This window comes from Sus scrofa, chromosome X (genome assembly GCF_000003025.6).
Source record: "Sus scrofa isolate TJ Tabasco breed Duroc chromosome X, Sscrofa11.1, whole genome shotgun sequence".
Classification (NCBI taxonomy): domain Eukaryota; kingdom Metazoa; phylum Chordata; class Mammalia; order Artiodactyla; family Suidae; genus Sus; species Sus scrofa.
In genome coordinates, this window is record NC_010461.5 from 51,066,305 (window position 1) to 51,083,335 (window position 17,031).

The following is a 17,031-nucleotide window of genomic DNA, read 5'->3' on the forward strand; positions in this document are numbered from 1 at the left end:
TAATCAGTAGCTAAATTAAGCATTCCAAATGTGCCAGGCATTGTTGTAAGCACATTTGCAAATATTAACTAATTTAATCCTTATAACAATACGGCACGATAGGTACTATTATTATCACTACTATTTTACATATGAAGAAACTGAGGCACGGAGAAGTTGCATATTTGTCAAGATCACAAAATTAGTTAAGTAGCAGAGTAGAGACTTGAATTCAGACAGTCTGGATACAAAACATACATTTTTTTTCTCTTTTTTGCATTAAAGTATAGTTGATTTACAATGTTCCTTCAATTTCTGCTGTACAATGATAGAAAGAGAAGGGAATATATAGTCATAGAACCCTGAAAGTCAAGCCAAAACACTCTGACATAAACAACAGCAACATCTTCTCAGATCCACCTCATAGATTATTCACGATAAAAAAAATAAACATATGGGACCTAATTAAACTTGTTTCTGTACAGCAAAGGAAACCCTAAACAAAACGAAAAGACAACCCACAGAATGGGAGAAAATCTTTGCAAATGAATCAACTGACAAGGGATTAATCTCCAAAATTTATAAACACCTTCTGCAGCTCCATACCAAAAACACAAACAACCCCATAAAAAAATGGGCAGAAGATCTAATCAGACAGTTCTCCAATGAAGACATACAGACGGTCAAAAAACACATGAAAAGATGTTCAACATCACTCATTATTAAGGAAATGCAAATCAAAACCACTATGAGGTACCACCTTACACCAGCCAGAATGGCCGTCATCAAAAAGTCTACAAACACTTTTCTTCTCTTTGTACTTAATATAAGTGGATTCATAAAGTATATACTCTTTTGTATCTTTTTTTGCTAAATAATGTGTTTGAAAGATTCATTCATATTATTCCTTTTAGTTATAGATCATTCTCATTGCTGTATAGTGTTCCATTTTGTTATCATGCCACATTTCCATAAATTTCCAGTTCTGGCTGTTACAAATAGAGCATTCTTTTGATGGCTATACATATGCCTCTTTTTGTTGGGATATACATAGGAGTGGAAATTCTGGATTATAGGATATGTGTTCATTCAGCTAGAGTAGATACTACCGATTTTGCACTCCCACCACTTATTTATATAGTAGAGGAACTGTCTTAAATTTATGGCCTTAGGGTTTAACACTGATTTTTGTAGCACCTTAGGTCTATTCAAAAGTTTAGTGACTCTCTTGTCTAAATCAGAATTTATCCTTTTGTACTTTTCTCTGTCCTAACACTTTTGAGCCATTGAGCATACAGAATTCTTAATTACCTTATTTTCCTGGAATGGACTTTATTAATTATGATTTTTAAAGTTAACATTTATTGAGTTTCAACTGGCTTAGAAATTTACTGTAGTGATTACTAGTGTATGCCTCAGGGGAGATTCAGGAAGATGAGGAGTAGTAGGACCTGAGACTCACCTACTCCTACAAATACATTGAGAATGCATCTACATGTGGAATTATTTGCACAGAAAGTTTGCTAAAAACTGACAAAAGACCTCAGGATTATGATAGAATAAGAGAAACTGCATGAAGCTGGATAGGACAAAAGAAAAGAAAAAGAGAGAAGAGAAAAGAAGCAAGATGGGATCTGCAGCCCCAGGAGGGTGCTGGAAAGAGGAAAAGCTCCTGCACCCTGGGAAACTGAATACTAAGTTATTCTGCTGGAAATCAGGATAGTAGTTACCCTTGGGATGGGTATTGACTGGAAGAGGAATGAGGGGACTCTTAGTAATGTTCTATTTCTTGAACCAGGGTACAGGTTACCTGGGTCTGTGCAGTTTGTGAATATTAATGGAGAACAAACTTATAATCTATGAAGTTTATGTATGTTATATTTCAACAAAATTTTTTAAAAGTCTTCCCAAGAAGAGAAAAAGACTTAAGCAAGGACCAAAAATAAAAGTCACTTTTGCACTTGACATGTAGAACTGATGACTGAGAAGCTCATGGTTATCTCTTTGTCCTCAGATGAACAAGAGAGGTGTCTTTCCCTTCTGTGGAAATAGTGAATAAATAAGACAAAGGTCATTCTAATTTCTTGTCATTAAAGCAATCCTAATCCTTCCTAATTATTTCCAAAGGAAATGCCAATTTTATTTAAAGAACTAAGTCTTCATTTGGAATTTTTATTTCTATTCTAAGATTCACAATACTATCCATGCAGTACAAATGGAGTCTGGACACGATGGCAGTTAAAGTTTTCTTCAGCACTAAGCCCATCTCCAAACCAGGCTGAAATTGATCACTCCTATCTTTATTAAGCAAGTCACTTCACCTCTATGGGTCCCACTTTCTTCATCTATGACACAGGAATAAAAATACTACCTCCCTCATAGGCTGTTTAGCACAGTGCCTGCCACATAATTAAATACTCAATGTATTAGGTTCTTCTATGATTAAATTTTTTTTGCTTTTATTTTTTAGGGTCATGCCCATGGCATATGGAGGTTCCCAGGTTAGGGGTCAAATTGAAGCTATAGCCGCTGGCCTACACCACAGCCACAGCAACTTCAGATCTGAGCCACAACTGCAACCTTCACCACAGTTCACAGCAACACCAGATCCTTAACCCACTGAGTGAAACCAGTGAAACCATGAATGGCGTCCTCATGGATGCTAGTCAGATTTGTTTCTGCTAAGACACAACAGGAACTCCAAGGTGCTACTATTATTTTGATGTGGGTGGGATAAGGGTATCTTCTCCCTTACCATACAGCTAGCTCAGTTTATAGCTGGGTTAAGATTTTTGTTTTTGTTTTTAATATTTTAACACTCAAGTACAAGGGAAGTTCTGCCTTTCCCTCTCCCCCACAGGTCAGGAGTTTCCATTGTGGCTCAATGGGTTAAGAACCCAACATAGTGTCTGTGAGGATGCTGGTTTGACCCCTGGCCTCACTCAGTGGGTTAAGGATCCAGCATTGTGCAAACTGTGGCATAATCTGCAGATGCAGATCAGATATAGTATTGCTGTGCCTGTGGCACAGGCTGCAGCTCCAGCTCCAATTCAACCCCTACCCTGGAAACTTCCATATGCTACAAATGCAGGTCTAAAAAAGGGGGGGAGGGATTCAGGTGAATTCATATTGAAATGGACATGTATCGTGGCCCAGTTTTATGTGGGTTGGGAGAATAGGGAGTATGGATAGCAGAAGCCCATTTGCTTTGATGATGCCACCTTCCTCTACAATGCCAGGGAACCTGGTTAAAATGATATGATCTGGAAAGGAAGGGAACCAGAAAAAAGTTAAGGCTGGATTCTGCAAGGGGTACTACTTGGGGTTCCTACTTCACCATCAAGCAGCATCATAATCTTATGTTAACAAGTGGGGAGAAGACTTGTCTAGAACGAAAAGAACTATGACAGGAATGACTGAGATATGACCCAAGGACCTCCATATTTGCTGCCCATGTTGGACTTTTGCTTAACACTCTAAATTAAAACTGCTCTATAGTTGCTGAGTTGCTGAAAAGAAATAATAGTGCTGAGAACTAGACTTTATCTGGCCTAAGAAAACACAATTTGTTTTAGTAATGAATGAGATGCATTCCATAAACAATATTCCTATTGTATAGAATAGTTCTGCCCTCCAACAACTTATGTAAGCCTTATTAACCTCCTCTTTTCCTACTAAAAACCCCTGCCCATTTTCATCTAGAGGGACACTATTCTGATTTCCTTCAGAATCTGTGATCCCCAAATTGCAATTCTAAGATCCCAACTAAACTGCTTTTTTGCCTCTTTACATTCTGTGATCCTTTCATCTGACATTTTCTGGTGTCAGAATTGGGATCTGAAGTGATGTATCCAGCATTGGAAGTTTCCATGGATTTGAGCAAGGTACCTGCATGAGTTCCTTGTACTTTGTTGCCCCCATGGTAACCCCAGGCCTGGGTAGTAAGTTCTCTTGGTCCCCAAAACTCCCTCCTTGGTTGAGGTTCAGGCCTTTTTTCTGAATGTCTTTTGTTCAATTGATTGATTAAGGGCTTATCCCTTTTAGTGAGTGCACCATAATGGGACAATCAGAGTCTAAGAGTGTTATGGGAGAGTATCCCCCCATCTGGGACTCCTGCTGTGTACATATACAAAAAGTATGGGGCCACCTTCTGTGCTTATCTAAGCAAATGGCAATGGTATACCAGAGATGATTTAAAAGAACCCTGCTGGCACCCAATATCTGGTAGAATATAGGCTTTGGTACCCTGCAGAATTATGGGCCATAGCTAAGGAATTTCCCAAGGTCACTATAGACCCCTCCTATTCTGTGGAGGAATTTAAGTTTGTGATATAAATCTGTGTATGATTCAGGCTTCTCTGTCTTGTATCAACTAACCCAACATCTTAATTGGACAAAGCCAAGTCAAACACTGGCAAACTACTACTGCTGACTGGCTTCATAGAAAGATATCCATAGCAAAAGCATCAGTGAAGCAGCATTAGCTTCTCAGGTAGCTTGAGCCCTTCATGAAGCATTTCCTCAGGCTTTTCCCTGTACCACTGCTTGGGGGGAAAAAATCAGTCTACTACGCAATGACCTGATGAAACTGTTAATGACTATTACTCACATGTGCAGACAGTATTTGGGAAAACTCTAGAATACTTGTCGGGGCAAACAATACTCAAACCCTCTTTAATTCAATCTTTGCTGGGGGACTGGATGATGGTGAAACAGGTACAATTAAAATGGGAAATAATGGCCACTCCTTGATCTAGTTAATTTGGCTAATTAGCTATCTAAAACAATCAAACATACAGAAAAGTGAATACCATTAAAATCATGAATTTGCAGCTGTAGCAATGAGCCACTGCTGCTCAATGGCCACCTCAACAGAAAGACCAAAATTCCTATAAGTGACCCTTTCAAGAGCCAGGTCCTTGCCACTATTATATAAGCAGTCTGACCACTGGAAGAATTGAATTGCCCAGAGTTAAAAAGAAGGTCCTATCAGCAGCCCAAAGCCCCTCATCCTGACCCTTTTCATGAACTTTCTGAGAAATCTGAGAAGCACCTCCCTTTTGTAGACACTCACAAATAGGAATGCTGTGGAAGAAAGCATCTGGGTCTTCCCAGTACTTCCACTAACACTTTTGGGAGAACTGGACAATTCATAGGAATTAAGGCTATTACTGCTCTTGTAGACACAAGAGTAAATTTATCTTGAAACTCAATGGCTTCAAAGCTTCCTCTTCCTAGAAATACATAAAAGATACAAATGGTAGGAGTTTCCAACACACTTATGAAGATAAGCAGATTGTCTTCAAAGAGCCTTTTGAAACAGGCTCTTTTCAGGGAATTCATCTGTTCCTTCTTGTTCCTCTGCTCCCATACATCTTTTGGGCCAAGACCTACTGGAAAAATTACAAGCTAGTGTTTTCTTTTCCCCAAAAGGGGAAATACACTTACAAATCCTTTGACTCCTTGAGGTCTACTTCTGAATCTAGTACTAATATTGAAATTCCCCTCCTTGATCCTATCTTGTTAATTCCCAGTCATAAAGGTTTGGTAGATTCTGTTCTTCCTAACTTATGGTCCACCCTTTCAAATTACATAGGATATATTCATTTAGCACCACATATTAAGATCTAGATAATTTGAGAAAAAAGAATGTATACAAGTATGTGTAACTGGGTCACCATGCTGTACAGTAGAAAATTGATAGAACACTGTAAACTAGCTATAATGGAAAAAATAAAAATCATTATGTAAAATTAAAAAAAAAAGGATCTAGATTGACTCTAATAAACATTTTTTTAACCTGAGACAACACCTTCTCAGGCCTGAGGGCCTGGAAATAACTCATCCCACTGTCAAGGCACACCTCCAGAAGAGCCTGATAATCCCATATACCAGTCCTTATAACACACCAGTCCTTATAACACACCAGTCCTTCATATACGCAAGCCTTGTGGTCAAGGTTAGCATTTTACTCAAGATCTCAGAGCCATACCCTGTCACCCTGTTGTCCCCAACCCTTATACCATTCTCAATTTAATTCCTCCAAACATACAATTCTTTACAGTCACAGATTTATGTAGTGCTTTCTTCAGCATTCCTGTCCATCCAGATAGCTAATACCTATTTGCCTCTATGAGGGAAGGATGTCTCCTTGGACCATTATGCCTCAGGGCTACACATAAAGGCCTATTTATTTTTCACAAATACTGAGACAAGACTTGGCCATGTGAATTTACCCACAATTCTATTTTACTCTAATATGTTTATGAACTTTTATTATGCTCTGCTACTGAGGAAGTAAGCCTCAAGGATAGCCTATGTCTCCTATTTAGCTGGCACACAAAGAGCATAAGGCCTCAAGCAATAAGCTCCAATTTGTTCAAACTCAGGTAGGATACTTGGGTTATTTATTTATACCACTCCCAAAGGGCTTATGCTTGATCCTACGCACATCCATGGCGTATCTCAGTTTCCCTACCTGATACCAAGTGTCAGTTGAGAGGCTCTCTCAGGCTAGAAAGCTATTTCTGAAGTTGGGTTACCAATTTCTCCTTGTATGAGAACCCCTTTATTCTCTTTTAAAGGACAACAGGTCCAGTTTTCTTGTTTGGAATAATGTGCTAGTCAGCTTTTAAAACTTTAAAAACTCAACTGGCCACAACAACTGCTTTAGGGCATCTAACTACTCTCTTCCCTTTCTACTATTCATACATGAAGTTAGTGGAAATGCCCTTGGAGTGTCATTTAGTCCCATACAAATGCAGGCCTAATGGCTATTATACTTAATAGCTAGACTTCATAGCTTGAGGACTTACCACCTTGCCTTGAGCGATAGCAGCCACTACTGACGTTCTGCAGGCTATAGAAGTGACAGTTATGGGGTCTTCCCTCATGAATTTTTGTACCTCACTCTGTTGAGGTTTTATGTAACTCACATCATACATAAAACTTATCTACCAGCCAACCAACGGCCTGTGAAATCTTATTGCTTTCCTCCCCAAATGTCACTTCATCTCATTGTAACTCCCTAAATCCTGCTACCCTCTTACCATCACCAACAGGTGAGACCCCAAATGACTGCATAACCATGACTGATCTTTTGACCAGTCCATATCCATATTTACAAGAAATACCTTTGGGCAACCCCAACATTTCTTGGTTTACGGATGGCTCCAACCTACGAAATGATGATGGACATCTGAAAGCTTGAAAAGTTATCACTACTGCATTTACTCTAACAGAATAGAATTCAATGTTCTGCCTTTTGTTTCTTCAGTACAACATTCTGACTATATGCACTCACTCATGCCTGAACTTTGGCCATTAGCAAATGCACTAAAACCAATAGTAGGTATACTTATGGAGTTGCTCAAGACTTTGGAATCCTTTGGAAACGAAGAGGTTTCTTGACCTCAGGGGAAAATTAAATTTAAAATGGCCCCTTTGTTAAGGCCTTACTGGATCAATCTTGTTGCCACAACAATGAGCAATTATAAAATTATTGAGGCATTCCAAAGAGAATACTGAAGAAGGACAGGGGAGCTGACAGGCCAATAGAGCTGCTAAGGCAGCAGCATTACAAGGTAAGCTCTATAAAGGAACTTCCTTCCATCAGGCATTCTATTCACACCATGTTAGCGACTACTTGGAAGAATACCTGAAATGTAAAGATATTATCAGATAAACAACAAGGTCCTACTGTACAGCACGCGGAACTATACTCAATATCTGCACAGCAGAAATTAACAAAACATTGAAAATTAACTATATTTCAATAAAATAAAATTTAAAAAATAAAGAATATTATCTGAGATGATCGATTGCATGCTACAGCTAAGGAACAGAGGTAGGTTTCTGAAGGATGCACATTTCATCAAGCTACTGGGTTGGTATGATCAAACCAGTAGGGCAAATGGCTGCCCTACTCTTTCTGAAGTCACTAAAGAAACCATATTAAAATCAATACATTAAGTGATTCATTGAGAGAAAAAACAAAACAAAACAAAAAAAACAACAAAAAATAAAAATGATTCATTGAGAGAACTGATAAAATGATACCCTGGGGAAATCAATATTTTCAGAAAACTTCTCCTAAAGCAGTGGTTGAAATATGTCAGAGGTGTCATATCTTAGGGTCTAAGTATAACCCTGGAAAACCTATTCATATTTCTCAGAGCCCCTTTCCTTTGCCTCTTGGTCCCTTTGCTATTTGGCTACTATCAAGGATACAAATATGTTCTGATGATGTTGTGCCATGTATTCCCATTGGGTGTAAGCCTTTCCTTGCAGACCAAAAAAACTCCCATTACAGTGGCCAAAATATTGTTGGCGAAGATTATTCCTACTGGGGAATTCCTCTAGAATTACAGAGTGATAAAGTTGCCTGTTTCACTGGACAAACTCTACATGCTATTTATGTCATCTGGCATATACTATAACATTTACACTGTGACTATCATTCTCAAACTTCTGGTCTAGTGGAAACAACCAATGGCATAATCAAAACTCAATTTGCAAAATTCTCTGAGGCCTTAGGTTTTCCTTGGCCTAAACTGTTACCCACAGTTCTATTAAACTTAAGATCTGTATCCTTTGGAAAACACAAATTGTCACCTTTTGAAAAAAATTATTGGAAAACCCATGATTCTTGACTCAGAACTATGTAAGTCTGTCCTAGTCAAGGGATATATTTTACATTATTGTCAAATTCTCATTAAGGCTCTAAAAAATGAGCACCTGGTTGAAAAATCTTTTCCACAGCACATTCCTGCAAGACAGAGGTACAGAACATATTCTCATAACCATGCATAATCCCCATGCATTCCAACAAGGAAGGCTTCTAGGCTGCTCAAATATAACCAACCCATGGTTTAATTTCACCTGTGACACCTCTTTTATCCATGCTCCATCTGACTATGTCTTTATTTGTGGTTGGTACAGTGCCACCAGGGAGGATGTCCTGCCTCAACCCCCAACCCCAGGTTCTCAATGTGCCCTAGGACTTTTAATAGCTCCTTTAACTGCATTAAATCCTTCAGAAATTACCAAATGGCACACACACTCTACTTCCTGCCTCCACTGAGAAACCTCTTCTGAGGGATCTCAGAGGTTCCCAAGAATTACATACCCCACATGGGAGCTTGGAGCCCTTGACAAAATTATTCAAATCTTTCTGCTACCATAGCAGATAGTTAATGCCATAGCTATAGCATTAAGTGCTCAAAAAGACTCTCTAAATTTGCTTGTTAGATAAAATATTTGCCTTGGTTACGTTCTAGCAGAACTTGAAGGTACCTGTGTCATCTTAAACACCACCTGTTGTACTTGGATAAATGCCTCTGATATAGTAGAAACTCAAGTTGGGATCCTACAAAAGAAGGCCACTTGTCTTCATTCAGATATCGTTAATATTCCCCTAATGTTTGAGTTGTTTAGTTGATTACCCACAAACACTGGATCTTGGTTCATAACTGTTCTATTAACTGGGTTATTGCTCTTAATATTGCTGTCAGCTTCTTTATATTGATAATGTGCTTGCTAAATTGATTACTTCTATACTTAACCATACTACTCCTCAACTGATGTTTATGCAAATTGATATACTCAAGGCAGCACAACATCACAGTGCCTCCAATGAATTTTCCAATTCGTCCATTGATTCATTCACACAATCACCCTCCAAATGACATGATGGATCCAGAACAGGTACTCAAGCTCTGGCTCCATGGGACTGAAAATTGCTCCAGTGATGTCTTCTTCAGGAAAATCATGGACAAAGGGGGTAAATGTGCAAGTAACTGTGTCAGGAATGACTAAGACATGATCTAAGGACCTCCATGTTTGCTACCCATGCTGGACTTTTGCTTAACACTCTAAATTAAAACTGCTGAAAGGTTGCTAAGTTGCTAAAAGGAAAGAATAATGCTGAGAACTGGACTTCATCTGGCCTAAGAAAAGATACTTTTCCCTAGTAATGAATGAGATGCATTCCATAACTCAAGCTTACATATAGAATAAATTTACCCTCAAATCCAAATTCCTGGTAAACAACTTGTGAAAGACTGCATTAACTTCCCTCTTTTCCTGTTAAAAAACCCTTCCCATTTTCATCTAGAGGGACACTATTCTGGTTTCCTCCAGATTTTCTGTGATCCCTGAATTGCAATTCTAAGACCCCAAGTAAACTACCTTTTTGCCTCTTTACAGTTAGTGATTCCTGCAGTTGATACAAGTTACAAAAAAGCTTCCACACATATCCTTTTATTTAGTCTTCACAACCACCCAGTGAAGTGAGCAGAAAAATTTCATTACCTCCATTAGGTAAAGGAGGAGCAAAAGTCTCAGAAAGGTTAAATAAATTGTCTAAAGTCATCAACTACTAGATAAGGGTACCAGCATTCTAACTCAAGTCTCTTGGCTTCAAAATCCATGCTCTTTAGATTATAACATACTGGGCCACATCTGTTATGATAGATAGAAAAATATAAGCTTGAGACTAGTTGTAACTCTTCCCTAACAAGAGGAAGGTGGACTTAAGAGTAGAAAGAGGTAGGAGTTAGAGAGGAAAGAGTAGGGTCTGAAAAGAAAATAAGTAGAAGAGGCTCTAACTGAGGGTAAGCTATACACAGATGCCAAGTGGACTGGTAATGCCACGTCTTGGCTGTTTTTTTTCCTGGCTGAGCAGGGCCAACTCCACTTTGCTACCCTTCCTTCCTTTCCCATGGGCCAGCTTGGGGCTGGACAGATACTTTTGCCCCCCCCCCCCCCGCCCCTGCCCCAAATCTACACATGCACACCAGGGAGCTGGGGTCGGGGCTGTGATGGTCTAGGCAGTTGTTGGGGGGCAGGTCAGGGGCAGAGGGAGGTAAGAATAGGGTAGGGAAATGCTAGATAAAGGAAGTAACTCTCTGGGAGGTGATGCCATGTGGAGTACTCAATAAAAGGCTGTTAGAAGTGTGGTGCCTGTGTATAAAAGGCTGGAGTAAAGCAGTGTGTGGAGTAACAGCTGGGGGGTTGCCGGGCAGGGAGGGACTTGGAAGGCAAGCACCCGGCGAGGGGCCGGCGTCTGGTGAGAGGACGGTTTGCACAGGACCACCACTCCTCCCGCCTGCAGGTGGGTCCCAAGGAGAGGAGAGTTCAGTTTGGTTGAAAGAAGGTATGAACCATGAACCGAGAGAGATCACTCGGTCCAGCGCGGAAAAAGGCGTCAAAGAGTACCCCGAGAAGAATTGAGGGGGTGTCCCTGGGCTCGCGTCTGAGCACCAAGAAGGAGCCCGAGGCTCCAACCCAGCCGAACTCTTCCCCTTACCTTGGGCACCGTAATATGGTCCATGATCGTAGTTCCCGCCATTCAAATCTCTCAGTGCTACTCGGCCTGCTGTGGCCGCCAGCGCGTTTGCCTTTGCTGCCGCCACCACCACTCTCGCTACCTCGTAGCCCAACCCAGGATCCAGCCTGTCACCACCGGGTTCCCAGCTCTGGATCAAGCTCTAGTCACCTGATCCTCGCTGGGGTTCCTATCGCGACACTTTGTCTGTGGCAGCTTCCGCCATCTTGCTTCCTGGCAATGCCCTTTTCTTTGGGGAACCCGCTCTAAATGCCGTTCCTTTAGCAGGGGAAATTGCTAACTGTACATTCCAGCTCTCTAAGAACACTCGGTCTAAATAAAATCCAGTGATTGTGAGATTTTTCATATTTTTTTTTTAGGGAAAATCTTCTAGGGATGTAAACAGGGGGCAGAATAGTGACATATTAGTATCACAAATATTTCTAGGACTGCTTCCATTTTCTTAAGATTAAAAATAAGAGTAAAAGACTGTTATGGTTCAGACTCCAGGTTTGGCCCAGGAGTTCTTAAGTCCCAGGCTGAAGTACTGACACACTTGTCACACACCATGATGCTGTAAGGATTCTGAGCACCAATATCATTCCACTATTTTCTAATGTTAACAGTAATGGCACTCTGCAGAGATAGTGAAAGGCCAGTCGAGTGAAAATCCCCCTCTTCCGGACTCGGAAGAGGCGACACCCCAAATCACTCACGAGAAGCGGTCTTGATGCAAACAGCAAGAGGATTTTTATTCCAAGCGCGCTGGGGCCCACAGTCGTACGCCACGCAGGGGTAGAGGGGTAGAGGGGTAGAGGGGTAGAGGGGTAGAGGGGTAGAGGACTGTGGAGTCGGGACAGCTTTTATGGGGTTCACAACAAAGCCCGCGATTTTACAAACTAATCATTTTAAAATATCACAAACCAGTCAATTTAAAACTTCGAGAGCCCGCGCTTCGTGGACCAATTAATTTTAAGTTGTTCTGGAGTTACGTGTTTGTGCCTGTCCCTGGGCAGGGGAGACATATTGTCGCCAAGATACATTTATCAGGATTTTCAACATTTTGTGGCACAACCGATCTTACTGGGGTGGGTTAGGCGATTAACTTCTCCTCTTTTTATCTTATGCAAGCAGCTTTACAGAAGCCAAACAAGCAGTTAGGAACCCTTTTCCCTGTTATCTCAAGCAGTTTCAAGAAGTTTCATGCCTAGAGGCACATACTCAGGGGCCTGTTTTTCCCCTTTCACATAGTTTTGTACAGAACAGAAAGCAAGCCCTAAAACAGCAAAAAGTATGATCTTTTACCTATAGGGAACAGGGTCTGGAATTCGAGGGGCATTTAGAGCTTCTTATTAACTTCCTGGGTTCTGGGAGGGTCAGGTTGCATTTTCATCCTTTCAATAGCACAGACTACCCCGAGAGTGATAACTGGATTTCTGAAAAGCTTCCTATGAGACTTTGGGCAAGTCACCATAGAATATTTTTGAAATGGTTTATGAGCATATCCTCCTCTAACTCCTTTCAACCAGCAGAGGTCTACTGCCATTATTCTTTTTTTTTTTTTTTTTTTTTTTTTTTTTTTTTTTTTTTTTTTTTAATTTTATTTTCCCACTGTACAGCAAGGGGGTCAGGTTATCCTTACATGTATACATTACAATTACAGTTTTTCCCCCACCATTTCTTCTGTTGCAACATGAGTATCTAGACATAGTTATCAATGCTATTCAGCGGGATCTCCTTGTAAATCTATTCTAAGTTGTGTCTGATAAGCCCAAGCTCCCGATCCCTCCCACTCCCTCCCCCTCCCATCAGGCAACCACAAGTCTCTTCTCCAAGTCCATGATTGATTTTCTTTTCTGAGGAGATGTTCATTTGTGCTGGATATTAGATTCCAGTTATAAGTGATGTCATATGGTATTTGTCTTTGTCTTTCTGTACTGCCATTATTCTAGTTAAGGTCTGGACTATTACAGTAGCCTCATAACTTCACTTCACATATGAGGTGCAATCATTCAGTAGTGCTCTCCCAATCAGACTTGTGATGGCAAAAAGAAGAGTCTGAGAGTTTTACACTCAGGTCTGCCACCAAATTGTTGTGTGAGCTTGGGAAAATCATGTCACCTCTCTGGGCCTTAAGTTTACCAAGGTTACAATGAGAGTAAGGAACCACAATCTAGGATCATTTATAGCTAACTATTATGGTGTTATGGTTTGAGTCTCACCTCCCCTATGAAATGATTACTTTCCCCTTTGAGTGTACATAATATTTTCTGTTAAAGGGTTTGCTTGTCATAATCTATTTTTTTCCCTAGCCTAAAATCTTTCCCTCAATCCATGACGCATTTATCCCTTGAGCTGTCGTTCCATGACTTTTGGTCCTTTTACTACCAAACCGCTCAAAAAATAGTCTACAGACATCGTCACCTCCACATCTTCAGAATGCATTCACTCCATGCTAATAACTCCTCTCAGCTGGCTTTTTTACTGTCATCCTGAACTCCAATTGCTGCATCCAATAGCTCTACTCAGTGTGCAATCTCCATTTGTTCTGCAGCTTTTAACACTGTTAATTTACTTTCCTTTTTGGTACTACTCTCTATTTCCTTTGCCTTTATTATAAAGCAGACTAATTTCCCGCATCCCTTACTGTTCCTTTTCTGCCTTGCTCTGAACTCATCTTTGCCTTTCTTTATCCATTTCCGTGGCTTCTGTCCTCATTCCTCTACTCTATTTTCTTTCCTTTGATAAGCTCAATCTCATCCTCAAGCTCAATCCTCCTAAGGCAAATTAGTGTTATTTCAGAGGAATATAAGGTACAAATGGTGATTTGCCAAAGGTTGCAGAAGAGTCACATGTCAGAGTGAACCCCCACCGGAGTAGAGAAAGCCTGGGACTAAGAGAGAAAAAAATGTAAGAAGGACGTATTAGACTCAAAATAGTTTCTGTGAAAGGGATACTATTATCATCTATTTACATTTGTCTTCTCCCATTATGATGTCATATCAGTGAGGTTTTTCTCTGTTTACCTCTGTACCCCAATGCCTAGAAAAGTATTTGACACACAGTAAATGCCCTGTGAATACTTTCTGAATGACTAGATGAAAATGAATTATTCTAGGTTCACAGCTGGTGTGGGCCAGAGGATAACAACTAGAGGGAGAGTTTGGAGGCAAGGAAATCACCAAGAAGCTGTTATGTTCATCAAAAAAAAAAAAGTCATATATCAGTGAGCCTGTGGATATTTGACTTTGTACCTAGAGTTTTGGTCTCAGATTAGCTGACATCTGAGATATTATTTGCTGCCATAAATCTCACCTGTCCTGCTTTATATCCAAACCTCCAACTTAATTATTAGCCACTTATGTTCTACTTTAAGGGCTTTTCTATTATTAAGGGTTGGTATTCTTCCCACACTATCCTAAGGAAGTAAGTGTACTTGGCCCAATATCTCACTAGCTGGAGATACAGCCTCAGAAATCTAAAGTCAAAGGTCACCCATGATGTGGTCAATTATGACTAATAAGTCATAGAGCCTTTGTGACTTCATTCTTGCTCTGGTGGCAGCTAGATAAGTCATGGCACAGGGCTGATGGGGCATAACTTCAGATAAGTCATCAAGACCTCCTCCACCTTGCTTATGGGGAAAAGCCATCAGAAATAGACTGTATTTTTAGTTTATTTCAGTCTCGGCTTATCAGTTATCTTGAGCCAATTACCAACAAACTTCTTTTGAAGAACAACTTGCTAGAAAGTATTTCATTCATCTGTTAGAGACAGCTTACTTGAATCATGCAGTGCATAGGGGATATCAGTGAAGAAGTCTGGCAAGACTGCATCACCCTCTTCCTACAGACTGGGATGTGCTGTGATGCAGCAATAATCACCAATTCTCCACCTTGGTTGTTAGCTTCTTATCCTGAAGGCAACTTGTTCCAGTTGACTCAGGAAGAAATTCAGATCTTACTGGTGAGAGAAGGGAGAGAGAAGTTGTTTCTTCAGGGAATCACCCTTGCAGGGACCAAATGCTTGTTGATCCGGGACAACCTGTACACTGAGGGCAACAACACCATGGACCTCCGCACCAAAGGCCAGAGTCGGGGCAGCCAGGCAGTTACAGTAATTCAGATCGAGTCTGTATACCTTGTGGTGATGGGACAAAAAGGAACAGAAGGAGGGCCTCTCAACCTCAAGGCTTTTGAGATGGCGGGTTACATAAGAGAGGCCATTCATCAACACATGGCCCATTTCTAACTAAATAAAAAGAAGTTGGTGTTTGACCTGGAATTTGAATTCAGTGATATCTGATATACCTTCTAGATTAACAAAGTTTTGAGGAAAATAAAGGGAGATCCCATATCAGGTTTGGAGATATGTGTGTATGTGTGTGTGCTGGGAGAGGGTCAGAATGGGGAGTGAGTATTCAAGAATTTGGGTTTCTGTGCCCTTTTTCCATCTAGAACACCATCCCTCCCTTCTCAATACCTGAAGGGAAGAGTAGTGGACTGGGAACTAGAAGATCTTGGTTGTAATCCCAATTTTCAATGACTTACTATGACATTTTTCTCTCTCTGAGCCTCAGTTTCTTTATCTGTGCAATGAAGAATGCACTGTGTCTCTAAGGCCCTTCAAATTGTGGAAATCTATGATTTTGTAATAATCACACACATCCTTCAAAATCTAACTCCTCAAAGTTTTTGCTGCCTGCCTCAAACCTTAGGGCTGACCCTAATTTGAGCAATAACTCTCTGCATAATTTGTTTGGACTTATTCATACTCTGCCCAACAAGGTTCTTGTTTAACAGAGTTCTTGTTCTATGTTCTTGTTAAAGTTTTCACACACGCATTGGTTTTATTTCCCAACTTTATTACAATCTCTTAAAGTGCAGATGATTTGTCTTCTATTTCTCTATTTCTCTCCTGGGATAACCCAGTATGGGGCTCTGCCAGGGTAATTGGCTACATGTGTAAAATCATTTATCTGGAAGAGAGAGATTTTCCGAAACAGGGATTCTGCTGGGTGTGGATGATCTATGGTGCTTGTGGCTAGATTTTACTCTCTCAATTTGTAGCTTACCTTTGGACCATTTATCTGTTCATTGTTGTTACTGCCAGAAGAAACATGGGTGGGCAGAAGCTAAGAAAGGAAGTAAAAAGTTATAACCATTCCATCTGGCCTGTTGCTAGCTACTGTGGACAAGCTTGTATGAGAGAAGGCAGGAATGGGAACAATGAGGTTGAGTAACAAACCATAGTGCTTATTTGACCCTGCTGGCACCAGTTCTCAAGAGCAGTGATTGTGGAGAACCCTCTTCTCTGTCAATTTCAGGGAAACACTTCAACACCCCACCACATTACACACCCTCACAAGCCTTAAAAGTCAGAGTTTAAACATGGTTTAAACTTGTGGTTGACAAGGGGGAGGGGGAGGGAGTGGGGTGGATTGGGAACTTGGAGTTAATGGATGCAAACTATTGCCTTTGGAATGGATTAGCAATGAGATCCTGCTGCGTGGCACTGGGAACTATGTCTAGTCACTTATGATGGAGCATGATAATGTAAGAAAATAGAATGTGTATGAGTATGTGTAACTGGGTCACCATGCTGTACAGTAGGAAAAAAATTGTATTGGGGAAATAATTACAAAAATAAAATAAAAATAAAACAACAGTCCCTACAACCAGTAAATAATTAATTAATTAAGTAAGTAAGTAAGTAAATAAAACAAA

The 17,031-nt window shown here is 40.4% G+C and overlaps 2 protein-coding genes across 7 annotated transcripts in view; one reads left to right on the forward strand and one right to left on the reverse strand.

The window, feature by feature from the left end:
* The window catches only part of MTMR8 (myotubularin related protein 8), a 146,598-nt gene extending 135,106 nt beyond the window's left edge, over nt 1–11,492 (reverse strand). For 5 of the 6 annotated variants that reach the window (XM_021080721.1, XM_005657528.3, XM_021080720.1 and 2 more), the window contains exon 1: nt 11,288–11,491. Coding sequence is in view for 4 of the 6 variants with exons in the window: in XM_005657528.3 (XP_005657585.1) it covers nt 11,288–11,329 (42 nt within the window). In the remaining 2 variants the exon portion in view is untranslated. Of the gene's footprint in view, nt 1–11,287 lie in introns of all 6 variants that reach the window. The other variant, XM_021080719.1, reaches the window with a different exon arrangement.
* Nucleotides 15,095–15,556, forward strand: LOC102159063 (profilin-2-like). The gene has a single exon (XM_005657527.2). It carries the CDS (start codon nt 15,095–15,097, stop codon nt 15,554–15,556), a length of 462 nt encoding a protein of 153 aa, XP_005657584.1.